The sequence below is a fragment of the Rhipicephalus microplus genome, chromosome X (genome assembly GCF_043290135.1).
Source record: "Rhipicephalus microplus isolate Deutch F79 chromosome X, USDA_Rmic, whole genome shotgun sequence".
Lineage (NCBI taxonomy): Eukaryota > Metazoa > Arthropoda > Arachnida > Ixodida > Ixodidae > Rhipicephalus > Rhipicephalus microplus.
In genome coordinates, this window is record NC_134710.1 from 428,178,620 (window position 1) to 428,195,858 (window position 17,239).

General features: G+C 47.2%; 1 protein-coding gene across 1 annotated transcript in view; it reads right to left on the reverse strand.

The window, feature by feature from the left end:
* Positions 1–17,239, reverse strand: part of LOC142776552 (O-acyltransferase like protein-like) — a 123,464-nt gene that overhangs the window by 12,539 nt on the left and 93,686 nt on the right. The window contains exons 11-12 of the mRNA XM_075880418.1: positions 7,621–7,743; positions 7,335–7,455 (exon numbers count right to left, since the gene is read on the reverse strand). Coding sequence (XP_075736533.1) covers positions 7,335–7,455; positions 7,621–7,743 — 244 coding nt within the window. The remainder of the gene's footprint in view (positions 1–7,334; positions 7,456–7,620; positions 7,744–17,239) is intronic.

Consider the following 17,239-nt stretch of genomic DNA (forward strand, 5'->3'; position numbering starts at 1 on the left):
TGCGAGAAAATTTTGAAAATAGTGAATAGTATTTTTTGTTTCATTTTTTGTCATCAAATGTAAATGCAGAAACTTTTCTTCGTATGCAAAGTATGTGCTGCATAGATATGACCGGGCAGACATGGTTCAAAACTGCGTAATAAAAAGAAAAAATGCACCAGATGTCTTATTTGGCCTAACCTACGTGGCAAACGAGATAGTGTGAAAACACTCATCTCTACAAGTTTTGCAGTAAAAGCAGCTGACATTCATTCCATGGGCCCCCACGCACTCTTCATGAGGCCACTCCTTGCACTCCACGCAATGAATACGGACAGAACCACGCGTTGTATTGCTCCCAAACTCATAGCAGATCAAGCACCCCCAACCTTTCCTTGTGTTAATGGTGTATTTTGTTGAACGCCTAATTGTATTCAACTCGAATATTGAGTTATGAAAGGCTAGATTTGTTTTGACGCATCTTTTTTGCCTCTTTTTGCCATTTTAATCCCGAACTGCATGGACATTTTCTGGTGCTCGACTTCGTCCGCTGGGCTTCTGAAGCGATGAAGTTTGAGTTTTCTATCACTTTTATACATTTATTATTAGGATTTTGAAGAAAATATTGCTACGTGCCAGTGCATGGAGCTGAAGAAGACGAAGCAGATAGACTGGCACGAGCTAATCTGTGTGGCTGGCGCTGCTCGCCTAACCGTCTGTAAATACATCGGTGACTACCCCTCAGAGTCAGTCTTCTTCACGTAACATATTTGGTGGAGTTGTGCGATCCCCGTCCTCGCCACGGAACTCCGAAGCGGACGCTCACTCGCGGCTTACAACATGACCACCCAAGACTCGGCTACATCCTCTCCGGTTGCTCCCCCTTCTGCCCGACCTGTCAACCCAGCGCCCGCAACAACATTCGTGACACTTCCCGCGCTCAAAGACCCCGGCGTGTTCTCGGGCAGCGAGGGTTCCGACGTCGACCAGTGGCTACGCCTCTACGAACGCGTCAGCGCCACTTACAGGTGGGATTCCACTCTTATGCTGGCAAACGTCATCTTTTATCTCGACGGAACACCTCGTGTTTGGTTTGATAACCACGAGCATGACATAACAAGCTGGGACAGCTTCAAGGCAAAGATCCGTGAGCTTTTTGGCAACATCTCTGGTCGTCGTGAAGCTGCGAAAAATGAGTTGTCGACTCGCGCACAATCTTCCACGGAGCCCTACATCGGTTATATTCAGGCTGTCCTTTCACTATGCCGCCAAGCTGACGAAAATATGTCTGAACCTGAAAAAGTTGCCCATATCCTAAAGGGTATCGCCGACGATGCGTTCAACTTGTTGGTATTCAACAATGTGTCGTCTGTTGATGCCATCATTCAAGAATGCCGCCGGTTCCAACAAGCTAAAAGCAGACGCATCTCCCATCAGTTCCAGCGCCTCCCGAACACCACTGCGACGTCCTCATGTCTCGACACATATCATCCACCAGACAACTGTGACAACTTGACGCGAATCGTCAGGCGGGAGCTTGAAGCGGCTGCTCCAGCTAAGGTGGGAACAACGTCCCCTGAGCCCTCTCCGCCAATTACGTTGCCTCTCATTCAAGCAGTCGTCCGGCAGGAAATCGCCAGCTTGGGAATTCACTCTATCTCACCGCCTACCCGCACCGACTACCAGCCCCGATACACGCCTGCACGTCCCTTCCCGACCGGCTCTCCCTCAACGTTCCGTAATCCGTCCGCATGGCGAACACACGATGACAAGCCGATATGCTTCTCGTGTCACAGAATCGGGCACATTTCTCGCCATTGCAGAAGTCGCTGGGGTCCTCCTGCACAACCGTCCTCTCGTCCCTTATATGCACGTCCTGCCTATCGCCATGAGACCAATCGCGACCATTTTGCCCAGGAACCTGCTTCTGAACGCCGCTACTCCCGCTCTCCATCCCCCCAACGTCGCCAGTCTCGTTCTCCACAGCCCCGCCGACCATCTTCCCCCGCCTTCCCACGAGGTTCTCCGACGGAAAACTAAGCGTTGCAGCCCCCGGAGGTGGCGCTGCATCGCTCGGACTGACCGAAAATCCTCTTTTGACGATACCGACAAAACGGAACCTCATAGACGTACAAGTAGACGGCCTACATGTCACTGCTCTTGTCGACACCGGCGCCCAACTTTCCGTGATGACGAGTGATTTTCGCCGCAAGCTCAAGAAGGTTCTCACACCTGCGACCACCCAGTTCGTCCGTGTTGCGGATGGTGGCATAGCATCGATTGTTGGAATGTGCTCCGCTCGTGTGAGCATTGCGGATCGACACGCAGTTGTTCTCTTCACCGTCCTTGATAAATGCCCCCACGACGTAATCTTAGGCCTCGACTTCCTATCCGCGCATTCTGCCCTCATAGACTGTTCGACCAGTACGCTCCGTCTACACTTGCCCGCAACAGAACCTCTTACACAACGGCCGAGTCGCCTCTGCACAACGGGACACGCGCGCCTCCCTCCACAGACACTGACCTACATAGAGCTCGTCTCAATACCACCAGTTCCCGACGGTGACTATGTTCTGACCCCTATCACCGATGTTCTCATAAGCCGTGGCATTACATTACCGCACACCATTCTGTCCGTCGCAGGAAATTCTACGTGCCTCCCAGTTGTCAACTTTAGCTTGACACCTCAAGTTTTGCCACAAGGGATGTCTTCAGCGTTGCTCTGCACCTTAGAAGACAATGCGGTAGATGTTTTCGCGATGGCCGCCCCTTCTGAACCCCACGCTCAACATCAGTCTGCCACTTGCTCCGACAGCGCTATTACTTCGATGATCGCTTCCAACTTAACACCGCAGCAGACTGATGAGCTCCACCGGGTTCTGCTGTCCTACATCGACGTATTTGACATCAGCGGCCGTCCGTTGGGGAAAGCTACCGGTATGAGCCACCGCATAAACACTGGTAATGAGCATCCTATTCATAGGCGCCCATATCGGGTGTCGGCGGCCGAGCGTCACATCATCCAAAGTGAGGTCGACAAAATGCTCGCCAAGGACATCATTGAGCCATCTTGCAGTCCTTGGGCTTCTCCTGTAGTGCTAGTCCGCAAGAAAGACGGTGCATGGCGTTTCTGTGTGGATTATCGACACCTAAACAAAATTACCAAAAAAGACGTCTACCCTCTGCCACGAATAGATGATGCGCTTGATTGCCTCTATGGGTCCCACTATTTTTCCTCCATAGACCTTCGTTCCGGCTACTGGCAGATAGAGGTAGATGAAATGGACCGTGAAAAGACGGCATTCATCACCCCCGATGGCCTATATCAGTTCAAGGTCATGCCCTTCGGCCTTTGTAACGCTCCAGCCACCTTCGAACGAATGATGGACTCCCTGCTCAGAGGATTCAAATGGTCCACATGTTTGTGCTACTTGGACGACGTCATCGTCTTTTCACCAACGTTTGAAACTCACATAGAGCGCCTCTCAGCCATCCTGGGAATCTTCCGTCGCGCTGGCCTGCAGCTAAACTCGTCCAAATGTCACTTTGGACGCCATCAAATCACAGTGCTTGGCCATTTAGTAGACGCCAACGGTGTACAACCAGACCCGGCAAAAATCAGCGCCGTCAAAAACTTTCCTGTACCACGATCTGCGAAGGATATACGCAGCTTTATCGGACTATGCTCCTACTTCCGACGCTTCGTGAAAAATTTTGCGCACATAGCGAGGCCGCTTACGCAGCTCCTCAAGAAAGAAGTCCCGTTTTCATGGGGCTCCGAAGAGGATTCTGCGTTCTCGACTCTCGTCGCTCTTCTCACTACCCCTCCGATTCTGGCACACTTCAACCCTGCTGCCCCTACGGAAATCCGTACAGATGCAAGTGGGCATGGCATTGGTGCAGTGCTGGCTCAGAAACAACATGGCCATGATTGCGTTATTGCATATGCCAGCCGCCTCCTATCCGCCCCTGAACGTAACTATTCGATAACAGAGCGTGAGTGCTTGGCTCTTGTATGGGCGGTAGCGAAATTTCGACCTTATCTATACGGACGCCCATTTTCGGTAGTTACCGACCACCACGCACTCTGCTGGCTGAACTCTCTGAAAGATCCATCAGGCCGCCTTGGTCGCTGGGCTTTGCGCCTGCAAGAGTTTTCCTATTCGGTGGTCTACAAATCTGGCCACTTACACCGTGATGCCGATTGCCTCTCCCGGTACCCTGTCGACGATCCTGAGGACACTGACGCGCCCACGGAGAACTCTATCTTGTCAGTGTCCGACTTCCTTAATATTGGGGAAGAACAGAAGCGTGATCCAGAGCTGCTTGACATCATCAGCCGTATGGAATCCTCCACAAATGATGCTTCCGTCCGCTACTTTGTCATTCAAAAGGGTGTGCTATACCGTCGCAATTTCCGACTAGACGGGCCCGACCTTCTCATTGTTGTGCCTAAGCATTTGCGCCGCTGTGTTCTCACCGAACTTCACGACGCTCCCACGGCTGGACACCTTGGCGTATCCCGCACGTACGAGCGCGTCCGGCGCCGTTTTTTCTGGCCAGGCCTTGCTCGTTCGGTACGCCGATACGTCGCCACATGTGACCTATGCCAACGTCGTAAGACACCATCGCTGCTACCCGCTGGCCATCTTCAACCAATTGACATACCCGCGGAACCATTTTACCGTGTTGGGTTAGACCTGCTTGGTCCTTTTCCCACATCAACATTGGGAAACAAATGGATAGCCGTTATCACAGACTACGCTACACGCTACGCTATTACGCGAGCTCTACCGACCAGCTGTGCAACCGACGTCGCTGACTTCTTGTTACGGGACGTTATATTGATTCACGGTGCGCCGAGACAGCTTCTCACAGACCGTGGCCGTACATTTTTATCCCAAGTCATCGCCGACATTCTGCGTTCTTGTTCGACGCAACACACACTGACAACCGCTTACCACCCTCAAACAAACGGCCTTACGGAACGATTTAACCGCACTTTAACAAATACGCTCGCTATGTACGTGTCGCCCGACCACCGAGACTGGGACCTTGCCTTACCCTACGCAACTTTCGCGTATAATTCATCCCGTCACGACACAGCGGGCTTTTCGCCGTTCTACTTATTGTACGGAAGAGAGCCGACTTTACCACTGGACACAGTCATCTCAGCTCACACCTCGTCCACCAGCGAGTATGCCCGCGACGCGATTGCGCGAGCCGATCATGCCCGTCAGCTCGCTCGCGCTCGGCTGATGGCGTCGCAAACCAACCAATGCCGTCGGTACGATGCGGAACATAGAGACGTACATTTCGCTCCCGGTACCCTCGTTTTACTCTGGTCCCCTCATCGTCGGCTGGGCCTATCCGAAAAACTTCTGTCTCATTACACGGGACCCTATCGTATATTGCGTCAAGTAACACCTGTCACCTACGAGATCAGCCCCATCTGCCCATCATCATCTACTATGCGGCCCAGTGATATCGTACACGTCTCGCGGATCAAGCCCTACAATAATGCGTCAGATAACGACCTTTAAAGCACCGGGACGGTGCCTCCGCCGCCGGGGGTCATGCTACGTGCCAGTGCATGGAGCTGAAGAAGACGAAGCAGATAGACTGGCACGAGCTAATCTGTGTGGCTGGCGCTGCTCGCCTAACCGTCTGTAAATACATCGGTGACTACCCCTCAGAGTCAGTCTCCTTCACGTAACAATATTATTAAAACTCTATTCCAAGGCATGTTTGTGAACGACTGATTCGGAAATCCTTTAAATTTTTTTTGCGGCTCTTCAGGGCATCCATGAGAATGCAGAACAGCCTCGATGTAACCTGAATGAAGTGTCCTGTCCCGAACAGCACCCAGTGTTTTTTCTGTAATTTTTCACCTACGAAGTCGTATAAATTATTTTATTGTATGTCCTAACTCTCATACGCAAACAGTATAATGTATAAACTGTACGAGTAAGTGGTTGACTTATTACAACACTCTCTATAGCATTTCCATGCATTTTGTCGCATTATGCTCCTTCCATATGTCCCAATTTAAAAAGAAATCCGCTTTGGCAACATACACCGAATGAACCAAACTTTTGGTGGTATGTAGCTAGTAGTGTAAAGTATCAAAATAAATACGCAAGTTGCGTCACTGAGGTCGAAGTATTTGCTTACACAGATCTTAAAATTTGGCCGAGGAGAATTTTGCCCCGTTTTAACAGGTCACGTACACACCGACACCAGCCGCGTAACTTTTCCCACGGGAACGCTGCGAGAAATGATAAGCTTTTACGCTTAAAAAAGTAGACAACTACTAGTACGTATATCGCTGAAATGGAGAAACAAAAAAGTGCTTATGGAATTAGCCACAGAGATCGGCAAAGTCAAAATGTTGCGTTAAGCCACTCTCTCGTTTTACCCCACCCTAAGTATGAGTTAATAATTCATGTCACTAAGACATTGAAGTGCGTGGCTGAACAAGGACTGCGAGAAGATAAGGACAACTTTAAAAGCCATTATCATGAGCCATTTTGTGGCTAAAAAAAGAAACGCCACCCATGAACAAACTAATTACGGAGTAATAATGAGAACTATAAAGAACGAGCCATTAAAATTAAACTTGTTTCAAACTACGTACGGCTCACATATGCGGCTTATCTCCATGCGCGAGCTCTGGGTATCTGTACTATAGGCCCAACGCAAGTAAACGTTTGGAATTATCGGTAGCCAAGGAGGGCAACGCAAGTGTAATACAACTATAGAGCTGCTACAAAGTAACACTGTTGGTGTATTCTTATAGTATAGGTAACCTGAAACATTGAATGAATGACACTGCGTAAAATGTAGACACTTATCGTGGATCAACTACCCATCGTGCAACGTGCGTACGTGCGTAAAACAACTAACGGTATCTTCGTATGAGCAGAGTGATTCGATACTTTTTTTGTATTGAAGTATTCATTGACGCTGGTATGAGTGTCTGCTGGCCCAACTGCTAGTTATACGCGAAGAATATGTTTTTACATCTTTGAAAGCTTTGGGCATATTAGCGAGTAAATTTGCTATCTAGACGCTCACCCTAGACGCGTTGACGTTAACATTATCATTGCCTAAGAAGCTTAACGCTAAGTCTGTCTGCACCTGAAGAAAGCCATAATGTGCTATAGTCCCTGCAGTATTTCATGGGCACATGTATGTTTTGGTGTCAAATTAACTTCGGGAGATGTTTATTTAGTTGTCTTCGGGTAATGCCTTGACTGAATTGGAGTCGCTACAAGCAAGCACAAACGTTCTGTTTCCTAGGTCACATAGCTGGTCGCACGGCCAACTAAAAGCGCACAAAAGCAATCAGTCACCTTGTGGATGGTGATCTTCTTTCGGTGAGACAGAAATTCGCCCGTCACCATTCCGATGAAAAATGCACCGACTCTTGTGTAAGGCCGCACGTAAATCATTTCTGCGTACGTGTCACGCGTTCTGCAAATTTGACAGAATATCAATCAATCAATCAATCAATCAATGTCAAGGCAACTGGAGCAAGCACATATATATACTGTGAAAACAAGAGACATAATATGTAAGGAGGTGCGCGGAGGCTTGTGATCTTTACCTTTACCACCTCTGAGATGATGGGCACCTTACCCTGGCTTGTATTCGCGGAACAACCACGTCGGTCCCACGTCATGAAGTAGTGTGAAGAGGAAGATCAACGCCATGGATGTAACGATGCCGCTGATCGCCAACACACGACCCGCAACTGGCCGACTGCGAAAGGTGCAAACGCGTGTGTGCGAGAGCATTACAGCTGTTCACAACTATTCTAAATATTCTAAATAGCACTTCTTGATGACAGAAACACGTAAACGTGAAACATTTTGAGAGAGAAAAGCAAAAGAGAGCATTTAAAGCGACATGTTGCCGATTTCAATCTAAAGCACGCCTTTCAACCACTACGGCAAAATTTAAAGAGAGCAAGTAAAGGTTTTATTTATTATCGAGATGCATAGAGTCACAAGTCATAAAATGTGTGACAATTTAGAAACGCTTGCCATATTGAACGAATGCGCAGCGAATATTGGCAAGCATGCGTTCTGGCATCTATTTTTAGCGTAAGCCTCGGTGGGTTGTTTTTTTTTCATACATTTGGTGTTCTACATATATACCGCTGTCCTTTTTTACTTAAATCACGAGGTCTAGGACAAGGACAGAGCTACGTATGACAAACATTTTGCAATTAATCCCGCATTTTTATAATAAAGGAAACTATAGTGCGCTTATCTTATCGTGCTGCCGAGCTGTGCAATGTGACTTACGAGACGACCATGTTGAAGAGGGTGTTGGCACGATTGAGAATACTTGCAATTGTCGCCTAACAGTTAGAGCATCGGGCTGGAGATTTAGTTTTGATCTCTATTCAAGGCACGTAATTCAGTTTCAAGCGAAGAGTAAGGTCTCCGACAAGGCAGGAGCAACGTGCAGCACGATCGAGAAATTCCGCATGGTTGACAATGAAGCTTCACTTTACTACACCTGGTACATAACAACAGTGAGACAAGATAGAATTTACTTGCTTCTATATGCTCCGTCGACCAACGCAATGCATCACCTAATAAACCCACCAGTGTTCAGTTTCTATGGTGAAGGTGGATGCCTCGGGATGACCTCGTTTGATCGATAGAAAAAGAATTTAAGCGCTTATCTCATTAGAAACAGATCTGGACGTTTTGCGCACTTCGAAAACGTTGTCTCTTTGCCCTGAGTCTCATCTGGTGAGTGCGGCAACGCTCTACGAGAGCTGTGCTATCTGTGGTTTCATGGGATAAAGCTGCTTGACCGCCTCGATGCTCCATCATCGGGCGTAATGCCAACGCATTCTCCTCGAATTTACAGCTAGATCGACAATATAGTTTGAAGCTTCAATGAGATAAAAACTAGAGCCTGTTTGTTTCGCAAAGTTCGAGTTTGATTGGACCCCCGCTTACACATAACGAAAAAAAATAAAGATGGCCTTGCAGAGCCTACAGTTCTTCAGTTGGACGAGCTAAATAGGAGTGCCGCGTCTGTGCACCCGGGACCCTACGCCTGCAAATGCCAGCTAAAACCTCCCTTAGGGATGCACAAACATTACCTAGGCCATCATACTTCTTGGACTTTTACCTATTTATACAACTGTGAAGGGTCTCTGTTGACGGCAAATCATGCGAGGAAGCTTTCTAGGTAAACTGACCTATCCTTTGTAGGCCATGATTGTGTTTGCTGTTGTTCTATTGTGAAACTTATTGCACGCAGCAGAAAATTGACCGTACAAATTCGTTGTACTCGCAGGTACCTATAGGTACCTATATAAATTCGGCACCGTCACTTCAGAGACCACTACGTTATGAAAAACTTGGAATACCAGGAAACTGTGACTGTATTTGGTCGAACTGCACAGTACATGTTTTAGGACATTTTAGAGCAAGCCAGAAGTCTAAATTAAACACAGTTTATCAAGGCATTGAAACTATTCAGATATTTCTTAACTTTTGACGCATACTTGACTTTGTATCCCTAAAAGGTTGGTAAACTCACCCAGGATTCAACTCAAAGAGCCTCAGATTCGGTTGTGAGTCTCCGTCTGAGTGTGTCCTGGCTTCTAATACTTCAGCAAGTCTGAGTAAGGCAGATCCTAAGTGCAAATGCTATTTGTTGAGTGTGTCTGCGTGAGTTAAACCTTTCACAACTAACCTACAGTTCTATCTGCTCATTTTTAAGATCGCTGTCAGCTCTATATTGGCTTGCATTTACACTCAAGTCTATTTATTTTTATCAATATTCTGTTGTTCATGCACCGCTTGATATTTATTTACTAGAGGCGTGAGTTAAGAATCAGCGCGTGCCATGACCACTTCCCCCTCTCAACCTTTTTCACGGGAAGTTATTGCTAAAAATATCTCCTGTGAGTCGCATATTGCATGCAAAAGTCCATGCTGTATTGAAACCTCTCTTAACTAGTATTTTAAGGTACAAGTTAAACAAAGCGTATCGTAGAGCACCGACGATAGTAGCTGTTGGCGTTAAAGAGCATTCACACAATGGCCGAAAAAGCTAATTTTACGCTAACGTTTCCGTGAGTTGACTCTCTCGGGATAAACAAGACTCAAGTCAAGCCGTGAAGCAGAATACTAGTGACGTTGTCTCAGGAATAATTTGGTGCGGTTGAGTTCTGGTGAGTGCGGCTCAGAAAAAGTCTAAATAGTCTAAGTCCGAGTCAGTATCAATAAGGGAAATGTCAGTGAGTCCAAGCTTGGATGAATTCTCAAAGCAAAACATACTTCTTGAGTGAGTGAGCTCCAATATTTTCGCTGTCGTAGTTAAGGAATAAAACAAAAAGTGATACATTGTCATCCTCCACACAACCAATACTACGCGCTTTAGGAAGCATAAAACCTTTCTTTGTAAAAACCGGAGGGGTGTCATTTGTAAACACTTAGAAACGGGGAGGTTTTTTCCCGCTCTAGGCACGGCTCCCACTTGATGAAGCTTGTTGCAATCAAAAGAAAAAACGTCGAGAAATGGTTATTTATATCTTCCATAATTTTACGAAAATTCTTGGAAATTTTAAAATTTCAAAAGCGGTACTATTAAGCTTTATTATAAGCGTTTTACTCACCAACGACAAGCCATGTCACAAATTCAACTGATCAAAAGTTCGCTGACTACTCTAGTGTCAAAAAAAAAAAAACAAGCCCTTAAAATTTTCCTCTTTCATTTACACTACATTTTAGAAGTGAAAGGGGCAAAAGTATATTTCACACCACCACTTCACACAAGTAAAATATACTATGCTCGAACTTTTCAATCATCTCTATACCAAATTCTTGACTTTCGATACTAAATAAATGTACCTTAACAAACACGATATCTGTCTTTGATGCATGTTTTTCATGTTTTAAACACTATGCTAGTATTTCTTTAAAGGAGATATTATCACAAAACGCAATTCTGCCATTTATGGTAGCAACAACCTAACGTTTTGTCAAAAACATCACAAACTTTTTAGTGAGATTCTTCCACGGTTTGCCTCAGAAGAACACCTCTATTTTTTAAAGAGAAAACTCTTCTACCACCTTGGCGAATTTCATATAACTCATTTCCACCTCTGCTCTTGATACCTACGAGTTGGAATAGTTGGCGTCTTAGCTGTCCAGAGCTAAAAATACACCTTTGAAACATTGTGTATGCCTTTTGTACTGAAGTTTCACCGCGTATGCGTCATTTTATAAATCTTTTCCTGTCGTCCTGATTTGTCCTGTCAGCCCCGTATATGGGCTTTACCAGATAACACGTTGCAGAAAACAAGCAGTTTGACCACGGTTTGTGAACCTCAGGTAATCACTTCAGCTAATCAACAAAATTTTCACTCAGTGCGAAATAATCTGCTGTAACTGCATAATTCTGCATAAAAAGGTCAAAATATTGATCGATCAGTCTACATGTGAGGTATTATTATTATAAACAATGCTCCATTGTTGCTTCAAAGAGATATACCTAAAATGTTTTACTATAATGAGGTCGATATATCAAAAGTGTTGTACTTGCGGGCTAATTTTGTTTCCTAGAGAACAAGCCTTATTTTGAATAGTACTGTTGTCTACTTGAAGTCAATGCTGTCTGATATCATTAGTCTGGGCGCTATGCAAGAACACCCGAGCTTGGAGAAACTCAGAATCTCTTCGAACTCAAGCGAATCCCGTTTCAAAAGATTCAAGAGTGTGGAAAAGCCAAATCCACGACTCTGCGCGCTGCGTTTTATCTATTATGATGGAACACGGCATCGTATCAAGGATGGTCGACCAAGTTTGGCGGTGCTTTCAAACCAAAGGCATTTTCTTTTATTTGTTTGTCGTTCCACTGAGTGCAAAAGTGCACTCTTGCAATAATAGTGTCAGAAGCTTTTCCTGGTGATGTTTTTTAATGGCACAAGCTGTTTAAATTCATTTTGAAGCCTTTAATGCCTCCACTAAGTCTGCCTCAGAATAATCAGCACGGTTCCCTCTGAGATTCGTTCCGGCCGAGCACCTCACAACATCGCGACCACAGCTAAACCTGAGGCTACGTGTTGATCATCATGGTCAGCATGAACATTTTAGTACGCTGCTCGTCCAATGCGCGCCATCTTGGTGGTCTTTATCATCCACTGGCACCCGAGATCAATTATCCAGCTAATTATCTATTTGGCGGGGTGGTCTACTTAACAAGTTAGGCCAGGGAATGCTATGACCAAGGTAATTAGGCAAAGTTGTTGTAATACCGAGCTAATTATATTACATCTAATTAGGACCATGGTTCTTAAGCCTTGTAAGGCTAGAACCAAACGCTAGCATGCGCTTCAGTTAGGAAACTTATGCATGCTAGTGTACGCGCTTACTAAACTACGCAAATAAACGCGAAGTTAATCACCATCACACCACGTAAACCCAGGCTAATTATACCTTAATAATAAGGTGACAATTAGAATCATGCCAATAAGAATTACCTTAAATAGCTCTATACTAACTATAGGTTTTCTAAACACACGAGATATTTATTGCCATTTTACCTTAAAACTCATCAATTAAGACAAACCTGTTAGGTCTCATGCTCTTGAAACCTTATGTACTTAGTATAATAAAAATTGAGACAGAGCTGATGCGGCTTTCCCTTTAAAGTAGACCAAGCAGATGAGTAGGCGAACAAACTGAAAAGCTGGAAGAAGCTAGGTTACCACAAGCTCTGCTATGGTAGTGCGAGATGACCAAACTAATTTGACCAAAGAAGCAGCTCCTTAGCGCCCTCCGCATCAAACATTTGACATTACGCAGGCACCATAACTTTCACGAGTTGAACTGTGGCCTTTTCAGAATCGAAAATCCCTTCTATCACTTTTACGCCGCGGCCCGTACGAACAACTAGTGTTCGGGATTGCAGAAGAGACTCGCCATTTAGTTGAGAAAGCACATCAAATAGCATTTCAATGACTTACAAGTCAGTGTGGAATAATTGGCTATGAACAGGCCTAGCTGCCCCTTCTGCCCATACTGAAAACAATCAAGTATCAACTCCCCTCTCCAGAACTGGCACTGCATGGAAACTCCGCATTCTTGCTCGCATGTACACCACGTCACAGTGGAATGACTTACATTTTACCCACGCACAACTTTAGACCCAACTCTCAGTCTTCGAATTCCTCCAGAATTCGCCGACGAGACGCTACTATGCTGTGCACGTTATGGTTGAGTATCGCATTTCCGACGCGTACGCATTCCACATAGGAATGGTCGACACTTCTGCATGTGATTATTCTGGTGGTGACGCCACAACTTGGCATATCCTGTGCCAAAGCCCACAATACTGCTCGCAGAGACAGTCACTCTGCAATGAACTAGATGAACTGGACAACCAGACTCTTTCGGAACGAAGATTCCTGCGCTACCGACAGGACTTTATGTCGCAGAATAAGGCTGTGAAAGTGCTCCAGCGCTTCTTGCATACAAACGGCCTCTCCAAACGACTCTGATTGGAACGCCCTGCATGTGTGCATGCGTATTTTTTGTAATTTATTTTATATCTCTTTATCTTTATCCTCTTTACGACCTTTACTTATCCCCCCCATGTACAGGGTAGCAAACCAGTTCTTCTAGATTAACCTCCCTGTCTCTTCTTCCTATTAATTTCTCTCTGTGTCCGCGTTCACGCGTCAACCAGTTAAATTGACAGACGCTAGCAGCGCAGATCGGGTCTACCCACCACTTTTGCACTCGCCGAGCCGCAACGCCAGCGAATAGCACGATTAATATCTCAGCTTTATTGCGCAGACTATCCACAAAGACACACACACACACACACACACACACACACACACGCACGCACGCACGCACACACACACGCGCACGCACGCACGCACACACGAACACGCACACACACACGCACGCATGTCGTAGAAAAAGTTATATCCTCACCAGGCTACTACGTATCACATTCAATTTCATCGCACTCACGGCGTATGTACCCAAGCCGCGTTGCCGCCGTGATGACAGTGCCCCTGGTGGAAACATGTCAATATTATTCTGAAGTATTTGAAAGAATCGTACCGATCAGCACGAGAGTGCTGCATCTGCACCCTCGCTGTCTTCGAAAGTGGAAATTTTCAAGCTGTAGTTGGTACAAAAAAACCTTCCCAAAAGAGGACAAACGTCCACGAATACACGCCTGTGGGAGACGCGTGTTGAGTTGGCCAAAAGTGCGACAATCAAGCTGGCCATTCAGCATATCTGAAACGTTGAAACGTTGAATGAGTGGTGGCACTGACGTGTACGCACGCACGTGGTGTTTCTTTGACCACAGCAAATGACCAACACGCGTTTCTGTTGCCACGCGTGTTCTTCAAGCTTTCTTTATCAGTGCTGCTATCAAGCATCCCAAACTGCCTCCATGCCATGGCCACCGTTGAGTGATCTCTGAGCAAACTCGATGGCCTGAGAAGCTTGCATCATCCCGCATAGCAACCCGGGATAAAAAAAACTAATTTATCTATATGGTATTACCTGAACAGCCTTTCAATGTGACAGCCTAAAGGGCTCATTTTGCGGAAATTCCGGCGTCGGTGTGGGCGTGGGCATCGATAGTCGTGTTGCGGAAAATCACCGTTTGTGCGTGATCAAAAATCAAGGAAGGTGCGAATAAAATAAATTGAAGTGGGGAATTCGCAAGGCACTGACTAGTGGGACCATCTCTCTCTGAGTGCGAAGCGCGGGTGTGTGCACGAGCTGTAGATGCTGGACTGCTCGAGCATTTCTGTCCGCACCGGCTGCCTGCCTACTTATCTGGCGTCGCTATTAAACTCTCTTGCAAAGTGGTGGAGGTGCCAGGGTACGTAAACCTGGAACTTCGAAGCCGGAAGCCGACTGCCCACTGCATAGGCAATGCCTGATCAGACGACCGAGCAAGGCACCACCCTGCAAAGCACGGCCCAATCTCAACTGGTCATCGTACCTACCACCCTGCGCCAACGGGATCCCCCCTTCTTCAGCGGCACCGAGGGCCAAGATGTGGAAGACTGGTTGCAGCTGTTTGAAAAGGTGAGCGCCACCAACAAGTGGGACGACCCCTCGAAATTAGAGTACGTCTCATATTATCTCAAAGACGTCACCAGCCTGTGGTTCACAAACCACTGTACTTAATTTACCACTTGGGCCGCTATCAAGACCCCCCTTGCAGCTGTGTTCGATCGCCCAGTAGTGCGCAAGCTGCGTGCTGAACGGTGCCTACGCGGACGAGCACAAAGGCAGGGCGAAAACTTCACTAGCTATATTGAAGATGTTATCGATTTATGCCGGCGCTTTAACCCTGAGATGACCGACAAGACAAGATCAGGCTTATCTAGAAAGGAATAGACGATGATGCCTTTCAAATGTTGCTGGCAAAGGGCCCAAGTACTGTATCCGAACTTGTGACCTTGTGCCAGAACTCGGAAGAGATTCGCAAGCAACGTGCATCAGTTCGGAGGTCAACGACAGTAGACGACTCTCTCGCTGCCCTGGCCGTCGGTGGTGACAGCACCCTGCTGGAGCAGATAAAAGAATATGTACGCAAAGATGTCACACGAAAGCTTTCGTGTCTTTCGTATCTGCCGACCACCGAAGCACCAACAAACCGCCTAACGCCGACAATAGGACAGGCTATTCAGAAGCAGGTCTCCGAGGCATTGCCATTACCAACGCCTGCCTCTCCACCAACACCTGCTGCCGCGCCACTGACTTATGCGGCCGTCGCAGCAATGCCTCCGCCTCGTCTGCTATTGTATACGCCACAACCTGTGCGACCTTCCACCGCGCCGTTTCCAGCTACGCAGCAGCACGCTGGAAATCCTTGGCGCACTGCTGACAACCAGCCGATATGTTACTTTTGCGGGATTCCAGGTCACGTTGCACGTCTATGTCGTCGGTGCTTCGCAGTTAATGCACCAAGATACCCTGACTACTCGTTTCGGCCTCCATACCACGCGCCTCGCGTGCCACCTGAATTTCACGAACGCGATGCGCAAGCTGCTTCCAGCACCCGAGCCTCCGCTTCTCGACGTTCTACTTCCTGCTCGCCTTCCCCTTCAACAAGTCGTCATTCCATGTCGCCTATGCTTCGACGACCCACCTCCATTGAGACGGAAAACTAACTGCCGCAGCTCCGGAGGCACGAGCTGCGTCATCGTCTAATCGTTTAAGTCCTCGCCTGTCTCCCGCCAATCTTATTGATGTAATCGTCGAAGGTGTACGAACACTTGCACTCATCGATACCGGTGCCGCAATATCTGTGATTAGTCAAAGACTCTGCCGCTCTCTTCGTAAAGTGACGATGCTTTCTCCCGTAGTTTCTCTTAGCACTGCGAGCATCCAAGAAATTGAGCCCATCGTGGCATGTATGGCAAAAGTGGTTATTCGAGACGTGTTGTACATCATTGAATTTCATGTGTTGGCTTCATGTTCCCACAATGTCATTCTAAGATGGGATTTCTTATCACGTCATCACGCCGTTATGGACTGCGCTCGGGCCGAAGTGGAGCTGTTATCGTTTCGTGATGCGCCTTCTGTTGATGCGGCCGTATCTAGTGTGGCTAACTTTGTCGTCGAGACGGACATAGACCTTCCTCCTTTCAGCGCCCAGTTTGTCCACGGAAATATCAGCCCTTGACCTTTCCCTCTCTGCCGTCAGCGTCACAGACATGTCATCCGAACAGCGGAAAGACCCCTTGGATTGTCTCGCTCTTGAATATGCTTTCTGATGCATCAACTTCCGGTTACCCGCGTGCTCTTCGCCGCGAAGCAACGCATTTCGCCATACGGGATTGCCTGTTATACCGTCGCAACTATCAAGTGGTGGGTCGTAAATGGCTGCTAGTCATACCGAGCCATATGCGGTCTGATATCTCAGAATATTTTCATGCTGAGCCGCAACACGCACACTCCGGTGCGCCAAAGACGTATGAGCGGATCCGCCAACGTTACTACTGGCGGGGTATGTACACGTTTTTACGCAAACACATTCGCTCATGTTCCCTGTGTCAGCAGCGCAAGACATTTCCCCAATCACCCGGTCAACTGCAGCCTTTACCATGTCCTGCACGCCCATTCGACCCTGTTGGAATTGACCTATACGGCCCGCTACCGTGCTTTGTTGGCGGTAATCGATAGGTGATTGTGGCTGCCGACCATCTGACAAGGTACGCCGAAACGGCAGCGCTACCTTC